General features: G+C 48.7%; 1 protein-coding gene across 2 annotated transcripts; it reads right to left on the bottom strand.

The window, feature by feature from the left end:
- Positions 1-135: 135 nt before the first annotated feature.
- On the bottom strand, positions 136-7,548 carry EIF3D (eukaryotic translation initiation factor 3 subunit D). 2 transcript variants are annotated; one of them, XM_040062666.2, is made up of 15 exons: positions 7,459-7,548; positions 7,020-7,153; positions 6,671-6,716; positions 6,166-6,302; positions 5,983-6,068; positions 5,444-5,516; positions 5,193-5,308; positions 4,853-4,985; positions 4,233-4,380; positions 3,868-3,998; positions 3,336-3,421; positions 2,980-3,109; positions 2,358-2,500; positions 1,312-1,592; positions 136-291 (listed from the first exon to the last, which is right to left on the bottom strand). In XM_040062666.2, exons 2-15 carry the CDS (start codon positions 7,140-7,142, stop codon positions 278-280), a joined length of 1,647 nt encoding a protein of 548 aa, XP_039918600.1. In that variant the 5' UTR covers positions 7,143-7,153; positions 7,459-7,548; the 3' UTR covers positions 136-277. The 2 variants fall into 2 exon arrangements, with proteins under 2 accessions (XP_039918600.1, XP_039918601.1); XM_040062667.2 differs by having other exon boundaries at positions 5,193-5,305.
- Positions 7,549-16,610: the final 9,062 nt, after the last annotated feature.

Raw genomic sequence — 16,610 nt, 5'->3', positions numbered from 1 at the left:
GCGTCACGTGACACCGCCACCGCCGCTTCCCGCCGCCGGCACCATGGCGGCGCGCGCACCACGTGTCCCGGGGGCGGGCGGCGCTTAAAGGGGCAGGCACCCCGACCAGGCACACACGCACAAGCAACGCCGGCATTCGGCAAAATCAACTTTATTCCGCTTTCCCCCGGTTTACGGTCGATGTGCAGCACAGCCGGGGTGAAGGTGCAGTCGCAGCCCACCCCCCCGGGACCGGGGCTGCCTGGACACTGCGGCCCCTCGGTGCTGGTTGCGGGGTTCAGCTCTCTTCCTCTGAAAAAGAGTAATTGAAGTGAAGGCAGTTGGGGACAGAAAAACATGCAAACCCCAAAATTAAACCCTCGCTGTCAAGGAAATGCCACAAGGAACACAAAAAAATCAAGGCTGCCACTTCGGGAGATTATCTTACCTCCAACTGCCTCCTCTCCTCCCCCCAGTTTCCCAATAAACCTGCCCATCATCCAAGACCACACACACTTTTGGAATTACATGATTTACATTCCTGAACAAATTACTCAGCAACCTAACTATCATTTCCATAATAAAATCCGGAGTAGCCAGGCTAAACTTACAGCCTAAAAATAAGCTTGGAGATATATTTCCTACCACAGAAGCAAGACCGCTAGGATAAATGGTTTCCCACTGTCAACAGAGCACACCAAGATCTCACGTCAGGAATCAAAGACGGCTTTAGGCAGGCAAAGGGAAGGCAGCAGTTGTCCACTGGGCACCACTGATCCTCCAAAACTCCCATCCTGACCAGCCAGCAATTGCTCAGCTTCAAGACCCACTTCAGAAAAGCCTTCACCATGTTCCCTCAATTGCGCTCTGTCACCACAGGTTTCAAGTATGTCACCTTATAGTCACTGCCATTTCCAAAACTGCAGTCAAAAAACATCCCAGTACCAACAGAAATTAACATCAACCCACTCCTGCAGACCTTGGGCCAGCTGAATGAAGGGCTCCTTGGCAGGCTTTGGTTTCCCAGTCAGTGCTCTGGACCCGGGACCTTCCCCCCGACCCCTGCTAAAATCAGACCTCAAGTATCTGTACAGAGACACAACATCTGCATTTCCAAATCTCCTCTTTCTTCCAGCTGAGTACTCCCAATGTCACCCATACCATTTCAACAGAGTCCTGTCCTAGGGACCACACATTCTCCAGCCTTGTTCCTCTCCTGCTATTGCACTGGTCAGATCTGGCCTTTTAGCTCTGGTCTTCATCACACATCACCCCTTTTCATCCAGACCAATACATCACTTAAAAGCATAAAGCACCAAGTATGCTACAAACCTTCCTCTTCTTCTTCTTCCTCCTCATCCTCCTCATCTTCATCAGAGCTGAAGGTGCCATCAGGCAAACTGTAGATGCGGATCACCTGCTTGTTGGGGTCCTTGAGGATGAGGTACTTCCCCTCATCCAGCTTCATGCAGATGTCAATGACACATCGCAGGATGCCCCAGGCATTCTCTATGCTCAGATTAATCTGGCTGGCAAATTCATTTGGCTTGAACTGCTGTGTGCCCAGGATCACGTGGCGGGCAGAATCCTTCACGTGGTAACGGGATACGTACCTAGTGGGGCAAGAAATAACCAGAGGGGTATCAGGAGACTAAGCCCAGACAGCAGAACATCAGCAAGAAAAGCAGCATGATCATCTTATTTTTGTTTTCTGGGCTGAAAAATTCTAATACTCCAACACTGAAAGCTAAGAGGATCTGGCTACAACCTGTCAATTTGTAATGCACCTGGAAATCCCCAAATTGGATGGAGCAGTACAAAAGAGAAAGAATTAGCCCCAGAGATAAAATTAAGCAATAGCATGATTAGCTGGAGTTTGGAATGATAAAGATGGAAAAGTATCAGTTCCATGTCTGTGGATGGAACTGAGGGTTGCAGAACGCCTAGAAATTATTCAGCAAAAGCCTCTAGTTCATTACCTACAGTACCCAACTGATTTTAAGCCGAGTTTAAAAAACACTGTGGCCATATCTCCACCCATCACCTAATTTCTTAGTAACAGGGCACTAAGGATCTCAGATTCCTGACAGGCACCACAGTCACTGTATTTATTTCCCTTGCTGGTGACCACAGCAAAGAGGCTGAGAGCCCACGCAGGCCACCTGTCCCTCATGTGTGGGGTCAGTCACAGCTGGATGCTGAGGGGAAGCAGCTTACACCAAGGCTGGTGCACTCACCACAAGTTTCCTTTCTTGGCCACTCAAACACTGGGTGATTTTAGGATTACTCATTCTGTAAATGCTTCACTCAGACACTTAGGAAGTTTAATAATGGAAAATGCACCTGTAAGATATCCAGTGTGAACCAGACCCCCTTACCCTAGTTTAAGATACTCTGATCCAGCCAGCAGCGCACAGCATGTCCAGCGGGCCAACTTGTAGCTGTTGTTCTTCAGCTCCGTGGCAATGACAGCTCCTCTCTGAGAGTCCAGCTTCTGGCGCCAGTCCACCCCATTGCAATACTGAGAGGAGAATCAGAACCAGGGTCAGCCTGACAAGCCAGCAGCAGTCATCTCTTCAGCCATCTTGTCATTGCATAGGGAAGCTGTCTACCCTACGTTACCTCGTCAGGGAACGTGAACTGCAGCCTACAGGGAAAGCTTTTGCACCAGGAAGGGAGAAATACAAACAGCTGGGATTGCTTAACATTTGTGGCACTGGTTAGAAAGGGTAGTTTGGGAGGGAAGAATTCTAAAGAGAACCGTAAGAACAGATTGGCTATTGTGTTGAACACCCAGGGACAAGAGGGTTCAAGCCAGCTACCTCACATTTAGGGGACAATCCCTTCAGCACTGCTTGTCCACCAAAGTTGTACTCCTTGGTGGAAATGTAAGACCCGGGGGACGCCGCCAGATGTTTGTCTCATCTTCCCTGCTGTACCTGGCATGTCAGGTAGCAGTGAAGCAGTTAGAGCTAGCTTGGGGATCCTGTTCTTCCTCACCCTCGAATCCCACTCGTTCAGTGTTTTGATGTTGATGAATGACACTTCTCCATTAGCTCCTGTCATCACACCATCATGCTCACAGCGGACAATGAGATCTATATCGTCTCCCAGCTTCCACCTTCGGTATCTGCCAATAAACAATCCAGCTGATTATTTCTGGTCTTTGTTCTCTTCCAGATCCATGTAAGCATTCAGCAAAATCCTTTCCTCCTCTCTCTCTTCACTGTGAGGTCATCCATGAATCCCTCTCAAGATAAAGCTTTTATCAATAACACTCCCAACCTGTTTTGCCTCCATATCACACTGACATCCTGTCCCCTCGCCAAACCTGGGCATCAGAAATACCAACGTACCTGTATGCAACAGAGGCTACTTCGTTTTTATCCATGTCATCCTCCACAAAGGGGTTTGGGTTGGGAAACTTGTATTTCTCCTTTCCCTGCAGATGAAAAGAGCAGAGCATGTTAGGAGACAACTTTCCTCTATTGAAAAAATATTTTTACAGCAACAGCAGCTGATTTTCCTTATGTAGAGACACATCAAAACATTAAGACAGCTGATGAAAGCCTCATGCCCACATTAGTCACAGCACTATAAGCAGCACTTGTACTGGCACTTAGGCTTCATTAAGTGTACTAAGAAGCCTATCTGCATCACCAATAGGAGTAGAATGACTCCTCTGTGAAATCAAGGTGAAAACCTTTCTACAACAAAGTCACACTGCTCACCAGAAATAATCCCACCTCTTTCAAAACTGAAAGACCACTGATATAACACAACTGTAAATTAAAATGCTTCTGTGTTGTATTAAAGCAGCCTTGGTGAGGTGTATTCTTGAGACTCTCTGAAACACAGATCCCACTATTCATCACTATTTCACCTTACCATTCTCAGACACTGCTGGGAGAAGTTATGATTGATGTAGGTAGCTTCCATGGCCAGGTTGCGAGGAGAATTAAAGGAGTTGCCCTCTTCCTGTGGTGGTTCATTGGCTGTTTCACTCACCGTCAGGAGGTCTGTGGAGAAAACAAGATGCAAGTGGTTATACTTGGGAGAGTAAGTATGTCAGCTTTAGTGAGTTTTTAGCCCCATATCAGAGCAGATCAATACTGAATTTCCCCACACAGCTATTACATGTACTGTAGTAATCAGCTTGCTCAGGAGGCTCAGTGTGGACACCCAAATAAGCATGAAGAAAATTAGACCCTTTAGCAACTTCAACAGAAATTCCTTTCAGGACTTTTCCTCACCAAAATCTGAGTTGTCCCTCTTGTCAAAGAAAAGCTTGGATCCAACTCTCTGGACAATGATGTCCCAGGAATAGACAGAGCGAGTGCAGCTCATCAGTGTGGCCAGGATGGCATCTGTGGCAAACACATTCCCTTGTGTCTTGGCCAGCTGTGAATACAGGAGGAGAAAACTGTTTCAGCAATAAGAACAGATACCCCTTTCCCTAGGCAGGACAAGAAGTACTAGCAAACCAGGTCACTGTTTTCTTCTGCTCTTCTGACTGAGAAAGCTGAACTGGTAAGTACCACATCCACTGCCAGACAATGTGTAAGGTCCTACCCAGCAATCCTGGCCAACCCACACCCACACAAGGGGAAAGACAGAAACTACTACAAAATGTTAATTCTGTTGGTAAATGCATGGTATTCTACTGCCAGTCAGGTCAGAAGAGTGGAAGAAGAACACTTCCTCATCTCCAAAAGCAAGGTCCCAAGCATCAGGTCTCTAACATAAGTTTTTGTCCCAACACAGCCAAAGTACTGGTCTGCTTGTCATTTCAGAATTATAGTTTTTCCTTGGCCAGTGTTCCTAACTCTGCATCAATCTAGCTCTGCCTTCCACCTTAGAAAAATATTGGTACCTTTCGGATAACTGGGTCATCCGTAGTGGTGACGGTATGGAAGATGCGCTTAATGCTCCTCAGGAGCTTCTCATTCCTTGTTGTAATGCGGTCAAAGGCCTTGTCATAGTACTCTAGGGCTCCACAGCACTCTCTGCAAAGGTAAGAGGACCATCTGGATACCCCTCCTGCAGATAACACCACCCATGAACCACACAGGGCCTGCTGGGTGTTCCATTACCTCCCCCTGGTTTTGCACCTCAATGAGAACATTGGGATCAGGCAGGAGGCCCTTGAACTCCTGCTTTCCAAAAATCCAGTCACTTCAAGGAGCAAGCAACGGGCTCTTTTAGGAACTCACATGTCCTGTGGCTCTGACACCTCCAGATAGCGCATTTTCATCAGCCGAGGGAAATCCATCTCCTCCTTCACCTCCCAATCGCTGCGAACTTCAACAGAGGAGTCACGAGGTTTCTGCTGTGCGGCCAGAGGCGGGAACGGTACAGAGAGAAATGGAGACACATCAGGATTTGTGCAAGAGGAGCTGCCCTGTGACCGCAGCCAGAGAAACCTAACCATCAGAGGGGGCACAGTGCTCATCAGTTTGTTTACCTGTGATTTCTGGTCCCATTTCTGCCTCACTCCAAACTGCTTCTGAAACTTCTTTTGTAGGCGCAAACGATCTCTAAAAAGACAAATGTGAGAAAAGCCATGAAGAGAAGTTCTTGATTCCTATATGCCACAACCGTTCCTCCCCTTCCAAACTACTACCAGAGGAGCAGTGCTTTCAGGCACCGAGCCGCTGAAGCATTTGTTGAGCCATCTGTTGATCAAGATGCCTGAGTCATTAAAAAGTCTGTTCTTTGCTCTGAGCAGCTCTTTATATAGTTTTACCTGAAGTACCGAAATGCAATTTTCAGAAAGGATATTCTCTGTTTAGAATGCTACCTTTACTTTCTAAATACCATTAAAAAGTTCCCCTAAATTATTAGGTAGCCATTTGAAATCCATGCTTTGAAGTACTACTGACACCAGCAGAACACTGGACTCGAAACATCCTGAAATTCTTTGCTGACTGTTTGCTCCAGACGATTCTGTTACTGTTCACACACTCCAACCCAAGCTCGGTATGCTTGTTTCTGCAGCCTCACCTCTCCTTCTGCTTGGCACTCTTTGGCAGTGTCTGCATGCTGAACTGCAGCATGTTTCGACGGTCCTTGTCTCTCCGAAGGTTCCTCTGCAGAAATGATGGAAAGAAAAACAGATGTTTTAATTGGGAAAGAATCCTGTGCTGCCGAAGCGCGCCTCTGATCCTGTCTCCAAGAACACGTTACCTGTGCAAACCTCATGCGGTTCCTCTGGTACGCTGTTTTCTGTGTCCGAGCCGTGTCCACCAGCTGGAAGCTGGTCTCATCCTCCTCGTGGAAATAGGCATATTGGCTTCCGCCGCCAAACTGTGATGAGTACTTGTCTTGAAATAAAACAAAGTATCTCAGCACCAAGGTCCTAATAAAATACCCTGATGCTTTGCCTCTTTCTCTCCCCAACTCCCTTCACCTAAGTCTGATGTCTAAATTGGGATTCCTGCCTTACACTTGCATGTCTTCTCCCCCTCCAAACCTCCCTTATAAGCCTGGGTAATAAGACAGTACAAAACCCCAAAGCCCTGAGGACAGGGAGAGCCCCACAGAGCTCTCCCAAGGGTAAAGCATGCTTCCTAAAGTAAGCTGCCTGTCTTGATGAGGTGTGCAGGTAATTACAGGGTGGGTGTGAGACATGAAAGCAGAACAACGCTTGGAAGAAAATAAAACCCAGGAACGGCCAGCAGACTACACGTACTTGTGTATCTTTTATCCTGATACGTGGCTCCTGTCCAATCGGCCACCTAAGAACGAGCACAAACAATTAAAATAAGTATTAACACGACATTTTCCCCCCACACCTCTAACTCTGCGCATGCAGGACTCCCAAGCAGCAGAAACAAACCCTGACATATGCTCCAGGTCTAAACCTTTTGACTCCTATCTCTGCCTGCCAGCCCCGCTAGGTGTTCAGTGTGTTAGGAGGCACTGCCAAGTGTGCCAGAGCGGCAGCCAGGGTAACAAAAGCGAACACCGGAGGCAGCGTGCGGGAGTGGGGGGAGGCCCAAAAGGCACCCCGAGCTCATGGCCCAGCATGGCACAGGTACCTTGCCCAGGCGATCTCCTTTGCTGAAGGGCTGGTAGGGCATGTCCTTGAACTGCTCGGGCACAGCACACGGGCCCCAACCGGAGGGGTTGTCCTGGATCACGGGTGCCACAAACTTCGCCATTTTTTAATTTTCTGAAGGTGAAAAAATGAAAAAAAAAACCCAAAACAAAAACACCTCAAACCCTCAGCTGCCGCACGGTAGGGCACCGAGACCTGAGACCTTGCCACGGCACAGGCCACCGCGAAAGGAAGGCGCCTCCGCCAACCAGGCCCGGGGAGGAAGAAAAGGTCCCGGTGGGCGCTGCGCTCCCGCCGGGGAGGGGCGGGGACGCGGCCCCACCGGAACCGGCAGGGCGGGGCCCGGGGGTCTCGGTACCCGCGGGAGGTGCCGGCGCGGCAGGCGAGCGGCTCCGGGGCGGTCCCAGCGCCTCCCTCACCTGCTCGGCCCCGGCGCGGCCCCGATGGCGGCGGATCCAGCGGCGGATCCGGGAGCGGCTCCAGCGGCGGCGGCGGCGGGCGGGGAAAGGGCCGCGCGCAGCCCCGGCGCGCCCTTTGGCGTCAGCGCCGCGCGACGGCAGCGCCCTGTCGTAAAAGCAGAAAACCTCCAACCACCCGGGAAAGCGACCGACGAGCGCGGCTGCCGTAAAGCGGCAGCGGTGTCGCAAAATGCAGACTAATCAATTTTTCTTAACAAAATATATTCTTTGATGTTTGATCTTTGTGTAGTTTCAACTCTGATCAACAAGAAAAGACGTTTAATCTATGAAACAGCAGCTAACAAACGTGAGATTGTGTGCGTGGATTGGCCTCTTGCAGACCGGATGAAAAAACCTATTTTGGGACAACTGACGTTTACAGAAATTTCGTTCCTACTTAATCGCCACTTAATAAGGAAAAATGTGCAGGAGTGGAAGGAGAGTGATGCTAAGGATAGTGTTAATTTACCCTGTTGATTAAAATGTTTGAGTTTGGCTTTTAAGTGTAAAAGCTGGGGGTGACGTGTGACAAAACCCACTCACTTTGTATCCAGGTGTCATAAAGAGGAAGAAAACTTGGCTTTCTATGTGTGCTGAAGGCTCAGCAGAGCACAGCAGCTCAGACGATGGTGAGATTGGAAACACCTCCAGTGCTAATGTTGGCTAAACTTCTGGAACTGTGGAACTTCTCTTGGCAGACGAATTCAGCCCTATGGTAGGCAAATGCCTATTGGGAGTGGTTTTGGTGTCAATGACTTGCCCTTTTTTTTTTTTTTTTTTTTTTTTTTTTTTTTTTTTTTTTTTTTTTTTTTTTTCCCCTCTTGTTAGGAAAATTAATCCATGAACACCAGAGGTTTATGTCCAAAAAAGAGACAGAGGAGTCCTTTTACAAATTTTCAGAGGACGCAGCCTCCTTTTTATCCTCATTTCCCAGCTGCATTTCCCCTCTCTCTTTCCCCATTGGCTGAGGTACTTGAGAGGGACAGAATTCCTGAAATGCCTAAGACCTAAGATTCCGCTTTTAATGTATAACCCCCCCCCCTAATTTTTAATTCTTATGGGATTTATGGGTTTTCCCCATTGTTACTTTTATCTTTCAATATCCAATTTCATTTATAAACAAACCTACAGTTTGTTTGTAAAGGCAAATATCTTATTTTCCATCCATTAATCAGTAGAATCCTTCCCATTGTTTCTCTTATCTCTCAGTGCTAGTTTTATCTGCCCGCAGACCCAGGATTGTTTGTAAAGACAAATCTTGTCATCCTCTCACTCTTGAAAAACTTGAGTTCAACTTACTTTACAAATCATGTATTGGAAGAATATTGATCCTCAGCCTAGTCAAATACAGATTTCAACTATTAATGTGCAGTTTCCATCTGGTAAAGGTTTGCTTTACAGTGATGGAGTTACTGTGAGGTCTGGTTGGTAAATTCCTGTTTTTCCAGATGAAAACGGATATGGAGGTTAAGAGATGACTTTGATAGAGAACAGACTTACAGGACTCTGGACAAGAAATATGTCGATGAAGTCACATGCTAGGACAGGAAACATGACTAAATGGTGTGCCTCTTCATTTTCTCACACACAAAGCTTCTAAAAATAAAAATATATTCCAAACTCTGCAATGATTCTGTGGCAAATCAGGTACTTTTCAGGCTGTAGTTGTATGATCATTCAACCAACTTTTTGTTTTTAGAGGGTGTTACAAAAACCACTTGACTTTAAGAGTTAAAGATGTTTGAAGAATGGGAAGTTGCAGTTGCCCTTGCTGTGTTCACAGTGTGATATTCAAGCTTTCTCATCGTCCCTGACGGCTTCCCTGGGTCAGCTGGGAGGCAGACCTTGGGCTGGAAGTTGGATTCAGCCCTACGGCCTCTCCAGGAGACCATGAGCCAGTGATTTAATACAGCAGTACCTCGGGTCCCTGTCTTTGTAATTGGGATAGTATTTCTTCTCAGGGAGTGAGGGCAATAAATCATAAAATCCCAAATGTTTTCATGCCAGAGTGATTGAAATTTTCTCTACCCCTAAAAAGTGCAGGATCTGGCTTACAAATCTCTTCAGCTCACAGGCTAAAAAACTCTTTAGAGAATTTTACTGAGTATCTTTTACGTAGGAAGAGTCTAGATCAATATTTTCCAGGCAGAGAGGTTGTGCATTTCCTCCTTTATTTTCCACTTGTGATTCCTCCTTGAGAAAGAACCGAAGTTGCAGCGGTCTTTGCTTTGACAAGACACCCTGCCATTAATCAGAAGTGGGATTATTAAAGTGCCTCTTTCCGCCAGCAAAAAAATTCCACTTACAGAAATACAGTTTATAAAATACAATTTGTAACTGTCTCACCTAAACAGCCTTTTTGGAGACAAACATCATTAGTGCTGGAAGTGCCTCGCTGGTCTCTTGCAGTGGCTCTGTGGGATCCCAGCTCCAAGTGACCCCCCCAGCACCTGTCCCTCGTCCCCCCAAGCTGGACAATGGGCTCTATGGGCTCAGAGGTGTCGCTGGAGGACACAAACAGAAATGATACTCACACTCAAGTCATCCAGAACAAAAGAAGGGAACTTTATGGAGATGACCTCGCTTATATGGATTCTGGACAATGACCAGGGATTGGAGAACAAGGTTACTACCTCTCCATCCCACTGGCCAGGGTAGAAGTCCATCAACTGCCCCTCATCAGAGAGGAATGCCAAAAACAGCCACTTGTTTATCTTATAAGCATGAGAAGACTCCACTACAGGAATGTAAACATCAGAAGGCTAACAGGATATGGCAACACAGCTTGGAAGATGGTGAGGAAAAGAGGAAGAAGTTCTGAAAAGAGAAATAGACTTAGGAAAGAATTAAGAGAAATAGACTGATAAAACAAAATTCCATGCTTTCCACAGTTTCCTCTTCCCTCTTGAGTCTGAATGAGGTACATGCAAGAGGACGTCGTGCTGCTGCTGTCTACCAGAGATGGCAGATCATGTGCAGCTTGGTCTCAGCCCATCAAATTTCCTTTTCTGGTGACACAGTTGGGTATAGGTGTGGGTTGGAGGAGACAGCATGCATAGGGGGTGGCTGGTGCAGATAAACACTCCTCTGGGCACGGATCTAACCTTCCATTTTCTTAGCAAGGAGAAGAAGAATTCTATGAAAAAAAAAAAAAAAAAATCCAGTCTTAAGCAGGGGAGATTTTCTGCCACATTTAGAATCATAGAGTGTTAAGGGTTGGAAAGAACCTTAAAGATTCTCTAGTCCCAACCGCCCCTGCCATGGGCAGAGACACCTCCCACTAGACCAGATTGTCCAGGGCCTTATCCAACCTGGTCTTGAACACTGCCAGGGTTGAGGCATCCTCAACTTCCCTGGGCAACCTGTTCCAGTGTCTCATCACCCTCACAGTAAAGAATTTCTTTCTAATATCCAGCCTTAATTTCCCTCTTTCAATTTGTAGCCATTAGTCCTTGTCCTATCAGTACAATTCCTGATGAAGAGTCCCTATTTGGCTTCCTGGTAGTCTCTCTTCAGATAATGGAAGGTTGCTATGAGATCTCCATGAAACCTTCTCTTCTCCGGGGTGAACTGAACAGAACCAACTTTCTCAGCCTGTCTCAGGTCAGATTTACTGGGAGAGAGATCAGGTTTGCCTTGCTTCCCAGTTCTCACTAGACACTGCACCTCCTGTGTCCTGCTGGGGCCCCACACGCTGCTGCTGCTGCTGCTGCAAACAGTTCCCCTCCTGGCCTCTGGTTTCCATGAAAGGCATGTGAAATACGTTGCTTCCTGGAAAAGTACCTCAAATACACTTGCCTTGCAATCATTTGATCCTTGATCCATAATTTCAGTTCATCAGTTAATTAGTCATTTAATCAGTTAATAAGACTAATCACTCTTCCCTGGAAGATGCTCATGAGAAGAGCCAGGATAAATTCCTCCCATCTGGTTCTCCTATCTTCTCTCCCACTTCTCTGGCTTTGGGCTCTGTGCTGGTGTAAGCAGGCCCATAAAAGAGGGGCTCATTCCAGCACCTTAGATATTCCAGTCCAAAACCTTCTCTGCTACCTATTTCCTCTGTGGTTTGGGGCTCGCTGGATAGTTTTCACCCCGTGGGCTGGCGTTGTGTTGAGCAGGCTATTCCTGCTGAGAGAGGATGATACACAGCTCAGGCAGTATTACCAGGGGCTTGGCAGGTCTAAGTGAAGGAGAGCAAGTTCAAGCACCCAATACATTAGGGGCCTTTCCTAGAAAATAGATCACCTCTGCCTTGAAAAACTTTGGAAAACCTTAAGACGGGTTGCTTTCCAGCTTGTATGACGGTACTTCCAATCAAAGAGGCAGCTGAGGATTGGAAGACTAATGTTCACATTAAAACACCATTTTCCAGTAGTTCCTTTTCTCATTCTTACAAGAAATGCATCAAAAATAGACAGTTGGGTTCCTTTTCCTCACTAAAGACCAAACACACCGTATGCCTGTGCCATATGCTTAGTCTTCACTGCCCTGCACTTCTTGACAAACCCAGAAAACAAGGGAAATCGTCTTCAGCCTTAACACCTTCCCACTGCGGGGAAGCCTGATGTTCACACGCACCTCCTCAGGTCAGATTCCTCTTCCGCAGTCATTGTCACCATGTTTGAAGCAGCAAAACTTACTGCTGGCTCCAGGGCTTTTGTTGTAACCAACCTGGGCCATGTATGAACTGGCTCATGCCCCGGACCGATATTCACAGGCTGGGAAGCCCCCCTTTCTTCCCTGGCCCTCCTCTTCGCATCCCATCTTTTCTGTGGTGCTTCTATCTGCCTCCCCAGTCTGTTCTCTCAGGCCAGGTGATTTGCTGCAATGCTTGGCCTCCTTTTTAAGAGCTTCATTCCTTTCACTGGTGTCCTGGTTGCTGAACTATAAATCTGCCTCCTTGTGTGGTGGTTGCTCACCAGCTTTGTTAGGGAAATTCTTGATTTGATTTCCAGGAAAATTCTTGATTGGATTTTCAGGAACTCTGGAAAAACGGCCATAAAACGGTGTTACTGTGTACGCGATGTGAATATGATTTTTAATTTGCTGCCTGTGCAATCTAGTGGAGCTGGGAGCAGGTGGCACCTGGCAGATTTGCTGCGTGTGTTCAGACCAGCCATGTCTGTCCAGTAAGGTCCACACAAGGAATGCGCTGAGTTTATTATTCTTGGTAGCAGACAGCTTTCACTTTCTCCTCTTCCTCCTCCTGCTGTGCTGAGCTCCCCCTTGCTGCTGGGCTGGATTGTCCTGTCCTCACAGACAGACAGAAGCTGAGCAAGGGCAGACTTACCGTTTTTAAACCATGCTGCTTCTGGAGGCTGGGCTCAGAGCCTGACCTTGCTCTGTCTTGTCCTTCCATGCTACCGGGAAAAGCCACAAACTTTTGGTGTACCCAAAAATTGTTTTTCCGTAAATTAGAGCTGGTTCTTGCCTGGTTTTGACTATTTTTGCCACCAGTGTCAGAACTCTCCCAAGTTTCTGTAGCTTTGTCCATCAAGGTCTAGACCACACAAATCGCCGAAGAGGCAGCGTGTGTGTCATGCTGCATTGTCGCCCTTGGCTGCTGAGCACTGCTCTTTCCAGAGCTGCACAAGAAACCCAGTCCTGCTGCCTCCCCTCAAACTGTCAGCAAGGTTGTCTCCTTTGATCTGCACTCAGTGCTGGATTTTATCCCAGCAGCCAACAGGCTAATTCCACAAGTTTACTCTACAGAGCTCAATTAGAGCAGCTGGCGGCAGCAGCGTCCCTGCTGGCTCCAAGCCTGCATCAAGAGAGGAAGGCTGGTGCAGTGGCTGGGGTGTGAGCTTGGGAGTCCACAGGCTCAGCTGTAAATCCCTGCTCTGTAGCTGTTTTCTAGGCCACACGAGTGAGCTTCTGCAGTGGGAGCTTGTCTCCTCCATGCTCTCCAGGGAGGGACAACATTCCCTGCCTGACAGGAGTAGATATAAGCTGTGGTGAAGGGAAACCATGTCAACAGAGGTTGCTGCATCTGGGAAATGCTGCACAGATCCAGCCACATCTACAGTGGGGAGGAGGATGGGGCCCTGGGTAGCGGAAGGTGCAAGCACCCACTGTCTTCTCACCACTGAGTTAGCAGTTTGCTTTTCAGCTGCGGGAGCCCTGCTCCTTGCCTCTGTGATTAAGCAGCGCCTGAATTGTATGCAGCACTGCCCTCAGAATGATCTCGATGTGAGCAGAGCTATGAGCAACATGGGTTTTCTTTACAAGGGTCCCTGCCCAGCACAGAAGCACCCACGGTTATTTCTTTCAACATTATTAGTGTTAGAGTAACTTCTCTAGTTACTCTAAAAATTAGAGTAACTAGTTACTCTAGAAAAATTAGAATCTTCTGGGGCTAAACATGCTGTGCAAATGCTCTTGCCTGGCTGGTCTCTTCTCTGTAAAGCTTAATGTTTATGCCAGCCAGGAAAAGAGGTCTAAGCAGAATATCAGGAGGCAGAAAAAGAGTGCAAGCAATTTCTGCTAGGAAACACAGTTGAACCCTATTTGCACAAGACCTAGTTTCAAGGCAGTAAGGAACCAAAAGCAGATGCTACCTACGTATAACATACTGTTCCCTTCCCGGGGACTGTCAAGAAGGTCCTCACAAAAGAGAATAGCATCAAGGGATAAGCTGCAGCCCAGCAAGCCCATGGCTGCCATTTCCTCCTCTGCTCCTCGATAAGTCAGGGACAGGGCTGGCCGACACGCTTGGCCGCGGACAAATGTGCCTCTTGGGGTACAGGAAGTGTGGAGGGTACAGTGAGTACGGAGCCTCGGGGCCATTCCTTCCTCTCCTCTTGAGCAGATTTCAGCACCATCTGCTCTCTTCTGTCTTTAGAGGAGTCAGCCGGGTGCTTTTGTCCCTTCTGGCAAAGCTGTGTTGCGTATGTCCCCCATCGGGCGTCAGGTACCCCGAGGCAGCTGGGATGGATGCGCACTCTCAGCCTTGCTCCAGAAAGCTCCCACTGCAGCAGTCCAAGGTCTTTCTTTCTCTCCTTTTCCCTGTTAGCAGCCTGTTCCTCCGGATCAGGCACTTCCCAAGGTCACAGCTGACTCCCAAGGTCAGGCCCAAGGCTGTGCTTGTGGCCCCTGCTGTAAGGGATGGGAAGGGATTTGGGCTGGGAAGGAACCTTTTCTTCACCCCTTTGTCCCCAAAGGACCCACAAGCAGCACCAGGCACTCGAGGGAGAGTAGCAAGGGCAGAAGGAGACATGGGGCAGCCATGGGGCTCCCTGACCTGGGAAATGCTCCGTGGAATTACTCTTTTCTCCACATGTATGAAGTATTAGTTCACCAAACAACCCTTGATGATCCCTGGCTAGGCACCAGTCAGAGCTGCAGATTTTGGAGTAGGAGAAGTGGGGGGACTTGCTGATGATGGGCAGCTTCCTGGGACATGCTGCCTCGAATCTCAGGGCCACACCAAGCTCACAATAAGAGTTTTGTTGTCTGCCCTCCCCTCCTAAAATAATACCTGCCTCTGTGCTGGCTGAAGCCCGTCACAGGTGGGACTAAGCTGAACCCCCAGGTAAATTACGTCCTTGTGTCCCCTCTGAGCTGCTGTCAGGAGAGGGGGAATGAGGGAAAGCAGGTAGTGAGGAGCCCTGGCAGAGTGGAGACGTCCGCTGGCCACCCCTGTGCACCAGGGGTACACCGGGCAAGGGTCCCAGCGCTGCATCTTCCCTGGAAGCTGTGGGGCTGCTCCAGCTCGGCACGGAGCGGCTGTGAGGCTCCGCTGCTGTGCCTAGCTCGTCCCACGGGATGGCACTGCCAGCTCAGGAACAGGCAGCCCGGCTGGCGCTCCTGGCAGGCATAAATGCAGCAAATTAAACGGTGCTGGCAGATTCTGATTGACGGGTCCCTAGAGAGCAAAGTCCTTGTTTTTTCCATCCCTGAGGGGATGAGGAGCAGCAGGAGGAGCAGCAGCAGAGAAAACCCTATCCCAAGCTCAGTACTTTGCCCTTGTGGCTCTGTCTCTGGGAGTCAGCCCATAGCTGCGTATCTTGACCCCTTTGCCGAAGCCGCGGGTACCGGGCCAGCCGGCTCTTCCACTGCGGGCGCTCTGCAATGTCAAGAGCTGACCGCTGCAGAGGATGCTGAGGCTGCCGACGTCCAGCCCTTGTTGCGTACATGAGCCATGGCACCCTTGTCGTTCTGAGCACAGGGTGCAAGGCCTGGAGGTTTTAATAAAGGGCAAGCGAAATGAGGCCAGCAGGGTTTGGCGTCATTCACACATTACTCTTCTCCACGATGTAAAATTGGCACAAGTGACAACACTCTGCCAGAATGGTTCACGTCTGTGTTGGCTCTGCCAGAGCCAGGTCAAAGCTGGGATTTGCAGCCAGGAAGATGGAGGCAGTCACCCAATTTTTGTTGCTGCAGTTGTGGGAAGCAGCATGGCCCACTGGGGTCCTGGATCCTCTGTCAGGGTTCTCAGTGCAGCTCCGTGTCTGGCAGGTCCTCAGTACCTCAGCTGAGGTTGATGACTTTAGTAAGGTGCAACCACCACGGACACTGGGACATCACAGACGTTCTCCCTATCCTTGTGGGCACGGATCCCCAGCTAAAGGTCTTTCTGTGACCATGTCTGGTGACAGGGCCCTGTTCCCTCTCTCGGGCTGACGGGGAGTTTCTCATCTCTGTGGGGTCATCTTACTTGCACAGCTACTCTGGAGCTCTGTGGAGCCAGCAAACTGCGGAACAGGTATGCTTGGCTTGATCAGAAGTTCTGTAAATGCTCTGCCTGGGTAAGGAGTGCATACTGTACCACGTGTGGTCCAGCTCCATGCCTCAGCTTGAGGGGTGACTTGCTTCCCACTCTTGGAGATAAAACTCGGGCTGGTGGCATTTAATTCACAACTGCTTAATCTGCATATGTCCTACTGAAATTTTATCCTCCATCTGCCACTATTCCGTACCAAAACTGTTGCCTCTTCTTTCTATCTCTCCGGAAGGTGTCCAGAAGAGCCTGGGTAGCTGAGAGGAGAAGGCCCCAGCAGCTGGAAGGCACCTAGAAAGAAGATGCCAAGATGTCTGGACCCATCTCTACCTGTGGGGATACTTGCAGGACATTCAGATAGCCTATCCTTTGCCATCCTTGCAGCTTTAGT

This window comes from Hirundo rustica, chromosome 4 (genome assembly GCF_015227805.2).
Source record: "Hirundo rustica isolate bHirRus1 chromosome 4, bHirRus1.pri.v3, whole genome shotgun sequence".
Classification (NCBI taxonomy): Eukaryota; Metazoa; Chordata; class Aves; order Passeriformes; family Hirundinidae; genus Hirundo; species Hirundo rustica.
The sequence above is the reverse complement of the archived record's forward strand: the minus strand, read 5'-3'. Positions and strand labels throughout refer to the sequence as shown.